The sequence below is a fragment of the Anolis carolinensis genome, chromosome 6 (assembly GCF_035594765.1).
Source record: "Anolis carolinensis isolate JA03-04 chromosome 6, rAnoCar3.1.pri, whole genome shotgun sequence".
NCBI lineage: Eukaryota > Metazoa > Chordata > Lepidosauria > Squamata > Dactyloidae > Anolis > Anolis carolinensis.
This window is the reverse complement of record NC_085846.1, coordinates 69,557,649-69,575,350: the sequence shown is the minus strand read 5'-3', so window position 1 is coordinate 69,575,350 and position 17,702 is coordinate 69,557,649. Positions and strand designations below refer to the sequence as shown.

Here is a 17,702-nt window from a genome sequence, read left to right as displayed (position 1 = left end):
TTATACTCTGCAACAGTTGCACCCCCTTTCAATTTCTTAGCATTTGTAACTTTACACGTTCTTAGGAATTTTCAAAAAATTACCCATTCTTTTTCTTCTTTCCTTTCAGGGTATTAAGGGTGAAAAGGGTGTTGCTTCCTTTTCGGTATGTATTTACAACACAGCCCTTATGCCACGAGAAATATCCTATAAAATATTATTTGTGAGATAACATGTGACCCCTTTTCTTCTTTTCTAACTCTACAGCCCTGTGAGCTCATTGCTTATATTCAGGAGCACAGCTGTAAGTAATCATACTTACTAGTTACAGGCATGAATGTGTATATGAATAAGAGTACAGTGTGTGTGTGTGTGTGTGTGTGTGTGTGTGTGTGTGTGTGTGTGTGTGTATATATATACACACACACATACATACATACATACATACACACACATACATACAAAATAATCTATGGCTTAATGCAGAATCCTGTATGGCTGAAACCAGAATTATGCTTCACTTGACCATTCCTCCTCACCCCTATATCTATTCCGTGTATATGGTAGAGAGTAGTGGCAGGGGAATTGCTCCCACAGGCAGGTGTGAAATGATCGAATTATCCACTGGAGTCTGACAGAGTCATCTGTAGGTCTCAGCAGATGGCTACAGAACATAGCCAGATAGATACTTTTCAAATGTTTTTCTCCTTGCTCACTATTTATTTATTTTATTAATTTTATTACAATATTTATATCCCGCCCTTCTCACCCAACAGGGGACTCAGGGCGGCTTACAATAAAACGCATATATAAAAATTATACAGTGCAATATAAATCAGTTAAAATTATTATTAATTTACATCAGTATTCACTATAGAGGATTTCTTTCAAAAATATATAATTTAGAGGATTTTTCAGAATTGCCAAAGTTGCAGAGACTTTGGTTTCAGCTGCCACCAAAATATGGAAGGATTCAAACTCCCTACCTCTACTAATGCTGCCACCAATGTTTTATTCAGGAGCCTCTTCTATGTTAGGATATTGAGAGAGTCACACGAGACACTTTATGTGAGGAAAATAAGAAGTTGTTGCTTATTTGTATTTGAACAGTAATGAAGCGTAGCGGTTTCAATAACAAGTTACGCTCTTCTTTTACAAAGGATGGTTTTATAACTTGGATTCTGTGGAAATATGTTCCTTGACGCAGGGAACACATACAGGGCAATTTTAAACTTTTAAATCCATTTTCTCCTGGGATTTAATGCCAATACTCTAGACCAGGGGTCCCCAAACTAAGGCCCGGGGGCCGGATGCCCTCCGAGTTCATTTACCCGGCCCCCGCCTTCAGTTTTATAATATAATATATTGTATATACATATAATATTGATAATAATAATAATATTATAATGTAATACAATATAACACTAATAATAATACCATATAATAATATTTATTATATATTCTATATTACATATAATATTACTAATAATATTACAGTATAGTGGTATAGTTCAATATAGTAATATATAATGCTAATATTGTGCTATGATAATAATATAATATATTGTATGTACATATAATTTCTAAGCCACTCTGAGTCCCCTTTGGGGTGAGAAGGGTGTGATACAAATGTAGTAAATAAATGCAGCAAATAAATAAATAATAAATAAATACATTTTAGGCTCGCCCAAAGTCTGAAATGACTTGAAGGCACACAACAACAACAACAACAACAATCCTAATTAACTTGACTATCTCATTGGCCAGAAGCAGGAGCACACTTCCCATTGAAATCCTGATAAATGTATGTTGGGTTAAAATTGTTTTTATTTCTATATATTGTATTGTTCTTTCATTGTTCTTGTTGTTGTTTTTGCACTCCAAATAAGACATGTGCAGTGTGCATCGGAATTTGTTTGTATTTTTTTTTCAAATGATAATCCGGCCCCTCAACAGTCTGAAGGATTGTGGACCGGCCCTCGGATTAAAAAGTTTGAGGACCCCTGCTCTAGACTATAGAGTCACAATATAGTTCTCAGCACTTCCTTTCCTGAAGGCTTTTAACTATATTCCTCAAAGAAGCTTCCTTTTAAAAGCACAGTCCCCAAAGCTTATCTCTATCTCCACACTTCAAAAACCAACTCTCTGACTGAATTCCAAAACTGAAAACTTCTTCTGCTGCATAGCTCCAACTGTCACTTTGGCTCCACCCATCTCCAGTTGCTAAGCAACTCTTCTCCATTTGCATCAGCCAATCAGGTTGCACTTACTGTAATGGCTACCTGGTTGCTCCTCACTCTTGCTCTGCTGAGCTTTTGCAAGCAAGTCCTACCACACACCTGCTCTGCAAGGCAGACCACTCACCAACCCTGTAAGGTAGACAAGATCCGTTACACTCACCTCAGGCACAGCATGGTCTTGGAGGGAGCTTCATTTGGCTATACGGTCATTCAAGAAAGATGCATTGGTTGTTGTAATGTAGAAAGAGGAAAAGAATTTTAAAAACCCCACATAAACACGTGTAAGATTGGCTTATACCTATGTATGGCATGAACAATCTACTGGTCATAGTTTATTGCTCTCTGTTGTACAGCACATAGTGGACCAAAGAAGATGGTTTGATACAGAGTTTACGGGTGTTCTTTGGCACTTCAGTGCAAACTGTACTGTCAATTAGCTAGTTGAATAGGGAGCCACCTGTTTACATGGTAGCTTTGGGGTGCCCTATTTGCCAGAATTCATTCTTGCCCCTTGTTTAGCAATGGGATGGGTGGATTTAAGAAGGTAAAACAGCAGGATTGATAATTTAATCTAAATAAGTGTTTCCCAACCTTTGGTTCTCCTGTTCGTTTGGACTTCAACTTACAGAAATCCCAGCCCTCTTACCAGCTGTTAGGAATTGTGGAAGCTGAAGTCCAAGGACCTCATCACATTGAAGTCAGTGATCAGGGTGATAGTGATGGAATCCACCATGGATCATGCACCGCATCACCCACATCACCCCTTACATCATCCCACGGAGGAAAGCGTTGCTGCCCGGCTTCCTCTCATTGTTTTTTATGTAACCCGGGAAGCCTCCCATGTTGTCGATGCTGCCTCGTATGACAGATTGATCTCACTTCAGGCATGGAGCCCTTTCAGAAATAGATCTAAGTTATGTAATTGGATCCAGCAGGCTCAGTGCCTGAAGTGAAATCAAACTGTCATAGGACAAACAATTTTGCCCATCTCATAAGGTCTCAAAATACCTGAAGAACCAACTGGGAACTACTGATCTAATTGATTAATTTACAAGAATTAATATTAGTGATAATTTTAGAAGAGATGCTCTAATATTAATTGTATAATAATTGTACATCTTTTTTCTTTCTTTTGTTTTAGCTTGTTACGAAGGTGGGTCTTTAACATAATACTGCTTGCATTTTCCAAGCATGTTCACATATCTGGCAAAGTGGTTGAGTGCTACTTCTCACAGTATGGACATGGGATCATGAAGTCATGGTATGGCTTTATGGTATGGTATGACCTATTTTTGCAGGTACTCCATGCAAGAAGTGTTGACTAGTTTACTGTGTGGAAATGTATGGAAACAAATGTGTGGTTTCTCTCCATGATGCTGTCTAACATTATTGTGGCAACTTGTTGGGGACAGGGTCAACATAGTAAAACAGAGGTGGGAAACTTTTGGCTCTCCATATATTGTTGAACTACTATTCCTGCCATATTGGAAGTTGTGAATAGGGCTGATAACGAAAACGAGAACTTCTTTACATCTCTCCCCATTATTTAATACTTATACAGTAGAGTCTCACTTATCCAACACTCGCTTATCCAACGTTCTGGATTATCCAACGCATTTTTGTAGTCAATGTTTTCAATACATCATGATATTTTGGTGCTAAATTCGTAAATACAGTAATTAGTACATAGCATTACTGTGTATTGAACTACTTTTTCTGTGAAATTTGTTGTATAACATGATGTTTTGGTGCTTAATTTGTAAAATCATAACCTCATTTGATGTTTAATAGGCTTTTCCTTAATGCCTCCTTATTATCCAACATATTCGCTTATCCAACATTCTGCCGGCCCGTTTATGTTGGATAAGTGAGACTCTACTGTACTTGTTTACATTTTAAGCACTTACATTCAGCTGGATAGTCCCATAAATTTATGAATTTGTGTTTTCTTCCAGAATTCTTTTTCTGTGTTACCAATTGCTTTGTTTTGCATGCTAGGAAGACTGGAATGCCCAGTGTATCCCACTGAGTTGGTATTTGCCTTGGATGTTTCCCATGACACCACACCCCAGCTATTTCAAAGAATGAAGGAGATTGTCATAGAAGTTGTCAACAATACCAAAATTAGGGAAAGCAATTGCCCGGAGGGAGCCAGAGTGGCTGTCGTGTCCTACAGCTCAGATACCGACCATCTCATTCGCTTTTCCGATTTCCACAGGAAGAGGCAATTGATTCAAGAACTTGCTGCTCTTTCTTATCAGAGATTGGCAAATAAAGCAGACCTTGGTCGGTCTATGAGATATGTTGCCAGGAATATCTTCAAGAGAACTCTCCCAGGGGCAACCGTGAGGAAAGTTGCTGTATTTTTCAGCAGTGGTCAATCTGTTAATCTAAATTCCATCAACACAGCAATCTTGGAATTCAGTGCTTTCGATATTGTTCTGGCAGCCATTACTTTTAATAGCACTTCTGAGATCAATCGTGCTTTAACGGTGAGAAACGTTTTATCTTTAATTTATATTACATTAAGTAATTATAGGGAGCCCCGGTGGCAGAGTGTGTAAAAGCACTGATCTGGAGACCAAAAGGTCCCAGGTTCAAACCCCGGGAGAGGCGTGAGCGGCCGCTGTTAGCTCCAGCTCCTGCCAACCTAGCAGTTCGTAAACATGCCAATGTGAGTAGATCAATAGGTACCGCTCCGGTGGGAAGGTAACGGCGCTCCATGCAGTCATGCCAGCCACATGACCTTGGAGGTGTCTACAGACAACGCCGGCTCTTCGGCTTAGAAATGGAGATGAGCACCAACCCCCAGAGTCAGACATGACTGGACTTAACGTCAGGGGAAAACCTTTACCTTTACCTAAGTAATTATATTTTGTTTTGCATAAATGATATCCTTAAATGTTGATGACACACCTTTTTAGACACACATCATTTTGCAACACATTTATTCAATTTCACCAGCACATCAGAAGTTAAACGAACCCTTCTAAGACACACAGACACATATTAAAATTGTAATAGTGAAATGTATGGGGACACAACATATATCATGAAAACCTTTCATTTATATATCTTAAAAATATACAATTTGTTGTTTATTTCGCATAAACTCAGGGGTTTCTCATTACGTTTGCACAACACACCTACGCACTGCAGCTGGTACAGTAATATGTCAAGACACACAGTTTGGAAAGCTCTGCCCACAATTTGAAGCTTTTTGTTTCTGTTTCTAGATGGATGATTCTGAAAAGTTTCAAGTCATTACCATTCCCAGGAGAGGAGATTATACACCCTTTTTACATAAACTACTGCTATGTACCCTATGCTACGGTATGAGCCATCATTTCCTTATAATTACATTCGGCAGGGAACAACTCTGTTTTATAATATCACACCATAGACCTGACAGAGCTTGGCAGAAGTCTCTAGGCTTATTTAACAATTCACTATTGATTTCTATTAACTGTAAATACCTACATGAAGTGCACTTTCTCCTGAAATTGCATATTTCAGTTTTGATTTACCTAGAGGTTTTATGTCACCAGTGTTTGAATAAAATATTTTCCTTTACACCAGTAGTTCTCAACCTGTGGGTCCCCAGATGTTTTGGCCTTCAACTCCCAGAAATCCTAACAGCTGGTAAACTGGCTGGGATTTCTGGGAGTTGTAGGCCAAAACACCCAGGGACCCACAGTTTGAGAACCACTGCTTTACACAGTACTAAATTTTGTATAAATGTAAAAATAAAAATAAAGTGTTCCTAACTGACAATTGTAATGAAACCGACATTAATGTTAGACTTGTGGCATCCAAATGGCACAAGTGAAGATGGGATCAGGACCCAGAAAGGCAAATTCCCAAAGGAAAACCCAATTGCTAGCCTTAGCAAGAGTAGAAACCCAATTAATCCATTGCTTAAGTAAATCCTCCTGATCCAGTGGGTTTACTTTGATTGCGACAAGCAATTAGATTCAGGCCCATGACAAATATTTAGTAAGGTGCTGTCCTGCATTGCAAATAAGGAGAACAAACATAAGGCATTGGTTTACAAATAAGGAGACAATTCACAAGTTTGAATTTAATTTGTGATTTGCAAGGAAGGAACTATCACATATGCTGAGGCGGGTATCTCCCCCGACTTCTTACTTAACATTCCTTGTGTAAGACACCCAAACCGTAAGCCAGTTGTTCTCAACCTGCAGGTCCCCAGATGTTTTGGTCTTCAACTCCCAGAAATCCTAACAGCTGGTAAACTGACTGGGTTTTATGGGAGTTGTAGGCCAAAACATCTGGGGACCCACGGGTTGAGAACCACTGCCCTAGCATAAAACAAGTTTACCAGTCCTTGTTTGAAAGGCTTTCACAAAGAACTACTTCCTCAAGACCCAGACCTGAAAGAGAAGATATTTCCCAGGCCACACCAACAGGGAATCTCTTTCACAACCTCTAGATCCCACAAATTTAACAAGCAATTTTGGAGATCTCTCTTTCACCTAATGGTGTCTTCTGATGTTCACCATAATTCATGTCCATTCTCCTCCCACTAGGCATAACATACCTACTTATTTAAAACAATACTCAGTGATAATTTATTTATTATTTATTTATTTACAGTACTTATATTCCGCCCTTCTCACCCCGAAGGGGACACAGGGCGGATCACATTATACACACATAGGGCAAACATTCAATGCCCATAAACACATCAAACAGAGACCGAGACAGACAGACGCAGAGGCAATTTAACCTTCTTTTGAGGGGATGTTCGATTCTGGCCACAGGGGGGAGCAGCTGCATCATCCACTCTGACCGCACTTCCTCATTCCAGGTCGTAAATTAGTTAAATTTGCCTCCCCACTTTTATAAGTGGTACCTTATTTCCTACTTGATAGATGCAATTATCTTTCGGGTTGCTAGGTCAGCAACGAGCAGGGGCTATTTTTTATTTTTAATTGACGGGTGCTCACCCCGCCACGGGCTGGCCTCAAACTCATGACCTCATGGTCAGAGTGATTTATTGCAGCTGCTCAACAGCCTGTGCCACAGCCCGGCCCCTTCCCTTACTTCCCTTACTCTCTCAGCTTCAGTAGATTATAAACAGGACAAACAAACAACATCCTAGGAAAAGCCAATCCACAGAAGTGAACAAAGATACTTGGTCAAGGTAGGGGCCAATAAACATAGCTCTTCCAACAGGAATAGCACTGACTCTTCCGGAAATGAAATTTATTGACCTTTTAGTAAGTTAATCATTTTTTAGTCCCATGATTTAAGTTGATAAGAGGAATCAGTTGTACATTCCTGGGCTAGCTGGTCAGAGATTTCAAGAAGCTGACATGTGAAATGTTGTCAAAAACATTTCTAGGATTAATTTGTAAGGCTTTGTAGGTAGTGCTTCCTCCTGTGAGCCATAGAATTGCTCTGCTCGTTGCATTTTCCACAGGAAAAAGCACGCTCGGTGCCCAAGAAACATATCATGTGAGAAACTCCAATTGATGTCCAATTTGTCATGGATATGATACCTGAGATCAGCAGAACATGCAAATTTCATACAATTCAAAAGGGCCACTCTGCCAGCTGTTAAGGACCTTTTACCACAGCATTCTGCACAACCAATTGTACAATGTTTTATAAAAGTGTGTCATGCTTCTGCACTGTTGCCCTTCCAGCAAAAGAATTTGGTGTAACCACTGCTTTTAATTAGGCCATATAAAGTTTGAAGCAAACTTACATAAATAACAGGATTAATCAGCATGCCCTTGAGTCAGATTGCAACCATGTGATACAAACTGTGAACTGGTTTGATTCTGGGGAAATACTTTGGCTTTGAAACATAGCCTTACTTGACCTTGTGTTCAAGACAGAATTGACTCCTAAAACATTGACCTGATGTTAATAAACAGATCTGTAAAACTTTTTCATTTCCAGACAAATGCAACCCAAATCTTGCTTGTGAACATACCAGAAGAAATCAGCCACCATGGGCGTATGTGGACATTGCTTTTATTTTAGATAGCTCATGGAAAATGAACCCCAGTGAATTTGAGAAGCTGGGGAGTTTCTTAAGCAGGGCTCTTGACAATTTTGTGGTTTCTTCTGATCCTGTAATTTCTTCACTTGGTGACAGAGTAGCTATAGTGAGCCATGCACCATCACTCTTCCAAACTCAAATACAGAAAAATCCAGTAAAGAAAGAGTTTGACTTGGTGACCTATGGTGAGACACGGTTGATGAAGAAGCATATCCAGGAATCCCTTCAACATCTAGGTGGAGCTCCTGCGGTTGGCCATGCCATTCAGTGGACTCTTAACCACATTTTTTCATCAGCTCCCAGCCCAAGAAAACACAAAGTTATTGTGGTCATATCTGCTGGGGAATCAAGCCCGTGGGATAAAGATTTATTAAAGAAAGTGTCTCTCAGAGCCAAATGCCAAGGCTATGCCCTGCTGGTACTTTCTTTGGGACCTACTTACAATACTACAGAACTTGAGGAGGTAGCAAGCCCACCATTGGAGCAGCACTTAATTCAGCTTGGGAGAATCCACAAACCTGATTTGGATTATGCACTTCAGTTCCTGAAAACATTTCTACACCTCCTTCGGAGTAAGTATTTCATACATGATTTTAAAACAGCTCACAGCTGGGGCAAGACTCTTTCCACCTTACGTTAAAAATTGGTTATTATGAATAATAACACATTTGCTTTTACCACATTAGACTGTTTTGGCTTTGTTTTCCACATGTTCATTCTATTATTAGAGAAAGTGGCATCCTTCTTTTGGTGCTGATAGTCCCCAATGAGGTTGTTTAGGAAGCACTTTAGTTCCAGAACTTGAAGACTCACTTTTTGGATTCCAGCACCTCAAATCCCACACTGTGAAGGGGAGCCTGAAAGTTGTAGCCCCCAGAAATGTTTACTGACCCCTGCCTAGTTCTAGATTCTTGGGTTAACAATGGCACAAGCAAGGCACACTACTATCAAGCAGGCTGGTGGCACAGTGCTACTGTCTTTCTCAAGTATACAAAGTTTATTCATCCCTTGTTCTTTCATTTCCATAGTAGGATCCATCCAATTCCTGAATAGTAGGCTTGTGCACAGATTCAGTTTGGTCAGTTCTCTTTGGCCAATCTGGCTTGTTCTGCTGACCATAATGGTTTTGGGCTCAGCCTTCTTGTTTTTTTCCACTGAAACAGGCCACATAGCAGCCGGTTATGTCTCCTCCTCTCCTATTCAGCATCACGCGGCACGCAAAGTGGCTGCAGTATGCTCACAAAGGGTTTCCCTGTGAACCCTGCCTTTTGGGCAAATCAGAATAGAAGAACACCATATCGTGTCTTACACAAGGTTTGTCTATTTAATGGGGCAAGCACCTCCATTGCTGTCAGTTACATCCTGGCTCTAGAGAGGTGCTTCAGTCCAATTGCCTTGCCGCTCTCTCTCAGCTGTATTTTCTTGTTTTTTTTATTAAGTGGGATTGGGAGCTGGGAAAGTATGGGATGGGTGGGTGGTGTGCACATGCGTTTGGGGACTTGGGAGAAAGAAAGAGCATCTCTTTGCTCTTGGTGTGCATTTCTTTAAAAATATTTGGATGCCTCTGAGAAATTAGAGTCACCCTTAGGCTTCTTTTTCTCCTCTCCTTCTCTCCTTCAGAAAATACTTCTAGAAGATTATTATTATTATTACTGTATTATTATTATTATTATTATTATTATTATTATTATTATTATTATTAACCCCAGCAGACAAACAGAAAGACCTCATTCTCAGAAAACTACTATGTAGTTACCTACCTACCTATAATTTCATTCCTTTGCAAACAAGTTCTCTCTGTTTATATTTTTCTCTGTGCTCTCTGCCTTTTGAATTACAAATAATAATAATAACAATAATAATAAACATATGTTACAAAAAACAAATCTCGGCTATCAACACAATTAAGAAATCTCACAAAATTTCACATCTGATGTACATGGATGACTTGAAGCTATATGGGAAAACAGAAACTGACATCCAGTCTCTGACTAACACTGTCCGAATTTTTAGCACTGATATCAGCATGGAGTTTGGTTTGGACAAATGTTCGACAGTGGCATTGAAGAAAGGAAAATCATTGAAAGTGAGGGCATAAATATGCCTAATGGCCAAACAATAAAGTGTCACCAGCCAGAGGCCTATAAATATCTGGGCATACTACAGCTGGACAACATCAAGCATGAACATGTGAAAACTGTGGTCAGCAAAGAATACACACAAAGGGTCAGAAAAATTCTGAAAAGCAAGCTCAATGCACCCTCGCAGTGATGTTGACCGGCTATATCTGCCTAGAAGATCAGGGGGCAGAGGACTCTTACAAGTAAAACAAGCAGTCAAAGAAGAAGAACATGCCCTGGCAGAATATGTAAAGCAAAGTGAAGAACCTGCTTTGATTGAAGTCAAAAATCAGAAACTCCTCAAAGCACAGCAGACAAAAAACCAGTACAAGAAAACCGCACTACAAACTAGAGCAGGCAGTTGGCACAACAAAACATTGCATGGAAAGTTCCTTGACAAAATTGAAGGAAAAGCTGATAAGGAGAAGACCTGGCTATGGCTCACGAATGGGACCCTGAAGAAGGAGACAGAAGGCCTGATCCTTGCAGCCTAGGAACAAGCCATCAGAACAAATGCAATTAAGGCCAAGATGGAAAAATCAGCTGATGACCCAAAATGCAGACTGTGCAAGGAAACTGACGAAAACATTGATCATATCCACAGCTGCTGTAAGAAAATCGCACAGACAGACTACAAACAGAAGCACGACCATGTGGCCCAAATGATCCATTGGAACTTATGCCTCAAGTACCACCTCCCAGCAGTAAAGAACTGGTGGGATCACAAACCTGCAAAAGTATTGGAAAATGAGCACGCAAAGATACTGTGGGACTTCCGAATCTAGACTGACAAAGTTCTGGAACACAACACACCAGACATCACAGTTGTGCAAAAGAAAAAGGCTTGGATCATTGAAGTCGCCATCCCAGGTGACAGTCGCATTGACAAAAAACAACAGGAAAAACTCAGCCGCTATCAGGACCTCAAGATTGAACTTCAAAGACTCTGGCAGAAACCAGTGCAGGTGGTCCCGGTGGTGATGGGCACATTAGGTGCCATGCCAAAAGATCTCAGCCGGCATTTGGAAACAATAGACATTGACAAAATCATGATCTGCCAACTGCAGAAGGCCACCCTGCTGGGATCTGCACGCATCATCCGAAAATACATCACACAGTCCTAGACACTTGGGAAGTGTTCGACTTGTGATTTCGTGATACGAAATCCAGCATATCTATCTTGTTTGCTGTGTCATAATAAAATAAAATAATAAAAAATATGTTGCCAGTAGTAAGAGGAACTACAAAAATTAGTTTTAGGCTTCAATCTGTGGAAAAACTTTGCCATTTGCCAAGCCAAAAGAACGCATTGTCCCTCTGCTGCCTTTCCTTTTTGAATCAGTACAGCTGATGACCTCTCTGAACCACAAGACTTAATATGGTCCGAAAATGTTTTTCCCCCCAAACATAGCTAGATTTCCCATGATACATTTTGAATTTATTCCCCCCAGTAGATCATTCAGGAGTGTTTTACTAATAAGAGGTCAATGCTTGCCTGCTTGCTGCTGCTGACCTCTTCCAGTATGTTTTGTGAGAACAAGAAATGCAAAAGCTTTGGAAGAAGTTGCTTCCCGTTGTTTTGTTTTTTGTTTTTTTAAAATTAGTAAAGAAGAAAGTGTAATAGTGGGGCACTGGCTTTTGTGATGTGGAAGTGCATATTTGACATTTGGCAGGAAAGAATGGTGCCCTGCTGCTGCTCCTGGAGAAATTACAGGGTGGCGCCAGTGCGGAATTTTTAAAGGAGATTTTATTTCTAAAAGGAAAAAGAATTCCTAAAAATCAGGGGATGACTCAAACGTTATGAAACTTAGTGGGCTAATAGTGGTTGATGTGTCCTCTAAGTATGGTTATTTTCATCCTGATAGCCCTAAAATGATGGGAAGGGGAGCTCAGGAAACCCTCCATTGCTGCCATTGGGCCGGATCTAGCCACATTTTTTGGCTACAGACCGAAAATGGCTATTTGGCTTCCTGCCCGTTTTCAGGAGGTGTGCGAAAACGGATCCGGGGATCTCCTGAAATTTGGCCAGCAGAAACAAATAGAAGTTCAGCCGAAATGCACAAGTCTACTGAATAGCACTAAGACAGGAATTTATACCTCTTTTAATGCGGTATATAAGGTCACTCCTGTGCAACCAGTTGCATAACCTAAGGAATCATGGTGGATGAACAAAATCTACATTCACAAAATCTACTACATACCATCTTCTTGTCAGAGTAATTTGCAGCACAGCAGTAGATGGAGTCAATGGAACGCAGAACGAAGTGACATCCAGAGACTTTGGTAAAACTATATACAAAGTTTTACTGTACAAGACAAACAGACTTGCAGACAATAGAAACAGGACTCTCACTCTAGGCAGACAGAACAAAACTGAACTAAACTGATGTAATCAGTAAAGCATACACACTTTACTCCCCAGTTCCAGCCACACATCAAGGACATCACAGCTTCTTAGTAATTAACTCTTTCCAGACTATAGTACACTCTGGATGATGCAATCAGGATGCAATACAAACCAAGACACAAATTGCATTTAAACATTATCAATACACAAATCCCACATTAACACTTCTTTGTGCCATTGACTTCCTTACACTCCACAGAAGTGTGCCTCTTTTTTGTGAGCTCTGATAAAGTCAGGAAAGCAATCCATCTACATTGAACAATGGGTGGAATGGGAGGAAGCCAAGTGAAGGTTTCACTCTGGTCCACTTGCTTGCTATTTGAGCAGGCAGTTTCAAGGTGTTGAAAAAAAATTATATTCTTGCAATTATTCTAACCTGTTTTCAATTAGGCTGAAATATCTTGGATTAATTGCAAGAATAAAACCATATTTTCCAACATGCGGAGACTTCGTTTCCTCTCTACATCCCTTATATTGAGCATTACCTTTGCTCTTTATATAAGCCAAGTCCCAGGGCTCAGTAAACAAGAAACAAAAAGTACAAGCCACATGATAAATTCTTGAGAAAAACATGCTGCATGAAAAGTTGAGTGTTTTTAGTTCCTTCTTTTCAGCAGCTATGCACAAAAAGAAGTGTTCCCCTCTAACCTGAACAGGATTCTCTTTTTTCTCTTTCTCTAAGGGGTGCTTTTCTACTACCATATTAAAACTGCCTCTCAACTTTTCAGATGGGAAAAAGCTGCCTTCAAGTGTATTCTTAATTCAGAATTTTCAGTACCAGTGAAGACTAGATCAGAAATTCACTGGTGTAACATTTTAATTGAGTTTACAATAAATTTTGCAAGACAAAAGCAATGGGGAAAATTCTTGCCAAATGTACTTTATCAATTAGATAATGTAAATACATGCATCTATTTGAAGACTGTGCATAAAAATTGCATCCAGTTTGAGAAATGCACATGGAAAAAAGTTGGAAAATGAACTTTTAATTCTTAAGACATATTTATATTGATATTTTTAAACAAATGTACATGCAGCAGTGAAAAAACATTCTCCTTACTTATATTTTTCCTGCTTTTGACCCTTGTTCAAACTCTCAGAGTCGTTTCCAGCATTGTGCTTGAGTGAAATAAATCTAGCCAATACCTGATTCATTTTATCAGCATTATTTCTGTGCTCTTTGTTTCACAACAGATGGAATCAATAGCTATCCGCCAGCTGAACTCAGAACAAAATGTAACAAGATCAACATTCAGAAAACCAAATACACATCAAGGAGTCTCAGTCTCATGTAAGCCCAACCATTTATTCATGAAGAATATTATTGACTTGGTAGTCTAGGATAGATCACTCAGTTTCCAAAGTATAAGAACAATCTATACAAATCAAAATTGTATATGTATGTCTTAAAATAGAAATGAAGGTCTTCTGTATCTTGTAATGATGTTGGCCATGATTCCTGATCAGCAACTTAGCTACAGAATGACATATCTGAGCAGCATCTCCTACTCTGATTCTCCCATCTAGAGGTACGAGGCAGCACTTGCTGCAAACAACAGGGGTCTGTTCTCCTGTCAATTGGGATAAAGGAGACTGATGTTTTCACCCTCCCCCCATGAGCCATCTCTGGTGCAACAGTCAAAAGCCGGATTCCTGTTAAAATCCCCTCTAGCACCAGAGATTGCTTGCAGGAGAAGTGTGTTGTATCTGTGTGTCCTGACCAACCAGAAAAGAGAACCCTGTTGCTCATCATGACTGCCTTTGGGCAAGTCAGTATTGTGGGACTTTCATGATTCCTATGTATTCCTGAAAGGTCCCAGGTTCAAACCCCGGGAGCGGCATGAGCGGCAGCTGTTAGCTCCAGCTCCTGCCAACCTAGCAGTTTGAAAACATGCCAATGTGAGTAGATCAATAGGTACCGCTCCGGCGGGAAGGTAACGGCACTCCATGCAGTCATGTCGGCCACATGACCTTGGAGGTGTCTATGGACATTGCCGGTTCTTCGGCTTAGAAATGGAGATGAGCACTACACCCAGAGTCAGACATGACTGGACTTAACGTCAGGGGAAACCTTTACCTTTACCCTATGTATTCCCTAGGAGTCCCCGGTGACACAGCAGATTAAACCGCTGAGCTGCTGAATTTGCTGACCGGAAGGTCAGTGGTTTGAATCTAGGGAGTGGGGTGAGTTCCTGCTATTAGCCCCAGCTTCTGCCAACCTAGTAGTTCAAAAGTATACAAATGTGAGTAGATCAATAGGTATCACTCTGGCGGGAAGGTAACGGCGCTCCATGCAATCATGCTAGCCACAAGACCTTGGAGGTGTCTACAGGACAACACCAACTCTTCAGCTTAGAAATGGACATGAGCACAAACCCCCAAAGTTGGACACGACTAGACTTAACGTCAGGGAAAACCTTTACCTATGTATTCCCTACTCTGTTAAATATATAGAGATTGTGAATACTAACTAGCCATGAATGCAAAGCACTAGGTTACATGTTAATAGCTGCAGACATGAATTGTAGTCAATGTATGGAATTATTAAAACATATTCTCTACTTTAACTGATTTGATTTAAATGCACAAAATCATTTGGTGACAGAGGAAAGGGACACCCATCTAGCCAGAAAGATCAGCTGAACTGTTTGACAGATGTTGCAGCCAGATTGCGACCATGTTATCCTTGAAGTGACTGGCTTGATCTTGAAGGAGCTGGGGGTGACAACGGCTGACAGGGAGCTCTGACGTGGGTTGGTCCATGAAGCCACAAAGAGTCGGAAGTGACTGAACGAATAAACAACAACAAGAACACACATGTCAAATGGAAGGCCTGTGGCCCAAATCTGGCCTGCCACATTGTTCTATGTGGCCTGCGAGGCTTTCAATGTCAGGACAAAATAGCTACATTCATAAAACCTTATAATGACAAACTGTCCTTGAAGGCAACCATAAGGCTAAGGTGGTCCTCGGTGAAATTCATACCCCTGTCCTAGATGGTTCCTACCTGAAATATTTGCATGACCATTTTGAGGTAAACTGTGGGAATAAAATAGGTGATGCCAATAATTTGTGGAAACGTATAGAATGGATTTAAAATGGTCGAAATCCAGTTGTTTTATCCGTTTATTCATCTTTGTGACTCTTCTCAAAGCTTCAACGCCATAATGGAGCCCCCAGTGGCGCAGTGGGTTAAACCCTTGTGCCATCAGAATTGCTGACTTGAAGGTTGGGTTGCTGACCTGAAGGTTGCTGGTTCAAATCCAACCCGGGGAGAGCGTAGTTGAGCTCCCCTGCGGGGACATGAGCGAATCCTCCCACAAGGATGGTCAAAACATCTGGGCGTCCCCTGGGCAACATCCTTGCAGGCAGCCAATTCTCTCACATTAGAAGCGACTTCCAGTTTCTGACATGAATTTTCTTTAGTCCCCATAATTGCTTTTAATGTTTTTCAGATGATTAGAAGATCACATCATCGTCCTGATATGAAAAAAAAAGAGAAACGTTCTTTATCATTGATCAGAAGGCATTTGTATGTTCCCAGTTACATCCAACTGTGTCGTTTGTCTCTTTGAAATGTTTCAAATGTGCTCAACTCCTGGGAATCACAAGCTCTAATGAGATAAATCACAGGAAATCCATGGAGGAGGTCTTATCGTTTTTACTTTTCAAAGAAAACGTGATATATCAATTTAACAAGGCTGTATCTTCTAATGCACAACATCTGGAGAGACATACTTGCCTAGCCCTGCTCTACAAAATTGCCTGGAAGAACCTAAATGCAAAGGTATCTCAGACTTTCCTTTGAATGTGTGAAAGGAACCGCAGTTAGAAGACTTGAATGTAAGGAATTATGATCAGATTTCCTTGTATTTACATTTGAACTGGAGAGTGCTTGTGCTGAACTTTGACTTCTACCTACATTCACTAATGCTTACCATGGCACTGCATAGTATAATGACATCAACAGTGGTATAAAGTCCCCATTTCAAGGATGGGCATCTTGTAGCCCTTCAGATGGCAGATCCCATCATTCTTCATCAATGGCTATCCTGACCAAGGTTCATGAGAGTTGCAGCCCATCAGCATTTGGAGAGCTGCCTTACCCTCCCGTCCCAGCAAAATGAGCAAAGCTATGTCTGTTATATATTGCTTACCATGCACTTTACAAGTTGAAATTTACTTTCAAAACAAACAAGTATCAGTTTAAATATTGTTTCTCATTGTAAAGTATCGCATTGGCATGTATGTGGCTTGGCTAGATCTCTGCTGGAATCCAGCCAGGATTGCTGAACTGCACTGTTAAACTGGTGAATGTTCCTTCGGAAATGTTTGTCACTTAAGCCATTTTGTAAAAACCTTGGCTACTCAGTAATGTTTCTGTTTTGGCAAGATGCAATGTAATGACCTCTGTTTGACTGAGCATTGTTGACGTAATTGTATTACATGGCCTGTATCCGCTAATGTATTTGGCAGTTTAAAGGGTCCTGGGTTTTTAAAACATAGAAAGTAAATAAAATAAGGAATATTGTGTGCTACAGTGGCACATGCAATAAAGTAACATGTTTATTTTTTATACCTGTGTTGTTGATTCCTAAGCAATGGGCATATGTTTGTATAATTTCATCCCCTTTTCTTCTTTTGTATAAGAAAATATATTTCTTTTACAGTGTTTCAATTATTCCACCATATAAATTTGCAAATATATAAAATCTCTTACTTCCCTTCTTCTACTTAGTACCTTTTAAAACTAGTTTTACTTTCCCGATATAACTTTCTCTTAACTATAATAATAATAATAATAATAATAATAATAATAATAATAAGAAGAAGAAGAAGAAGAAGAAGAAGAAGAAGAACTTTATTCTTATATCCCGCCACCATCTCCCCTAAGGGACTTGGGGCTGCTTACACAGGGACAA

At 40.0% G+C, this 17,702-nt stretch overlaps 1 protein-coding gene across 1 annotated transcript in view; it reads left to right on the top strand.

The window, feature by feature from the left end:
* The window catches only part of LOC100561835 (collagen alpha-6(VI) chain), a gene marked incomplete at its 5' end in the record, with an annotated part of 86,561 nt that extends 69,207 nt beyond the window's left edge, over window positions 1–17,354 (top strand). Inside the window, 8 exons of the mRNA XM_062957850.1 lie at window positions 110–145; window positions 247–283; window positions 3,361–3,380; window positions 4,163–4,711; window positions 5,456–5,552; window positions 8,151–8,825; window positions 13,975–14,071; window positions 16,236–17,354. Coding sequence (XP_062813920.1) covers window positions 110–145; window positions 247–283; window positions 3,361–3,380; window positions 4,163–4,711; window positions 5,456–5,552; window positions 8,151–8,825; window positions 13,975–14,071; window positions 16,236–16,239 — 1,515 coding nt within the window. The remainder of the gene's footprint in view (window positions 1–109; window positions 146–246; window positions 284–3,360; window positions 3,381–4,162; window positions 4,712–5,455; window positions 5,553–8,150; window positions 8,826–13,974; window positions 14,072–16,235) is intronic.
* Window positions 17,355–17,702: the final 348 nt, after the last annotated feature.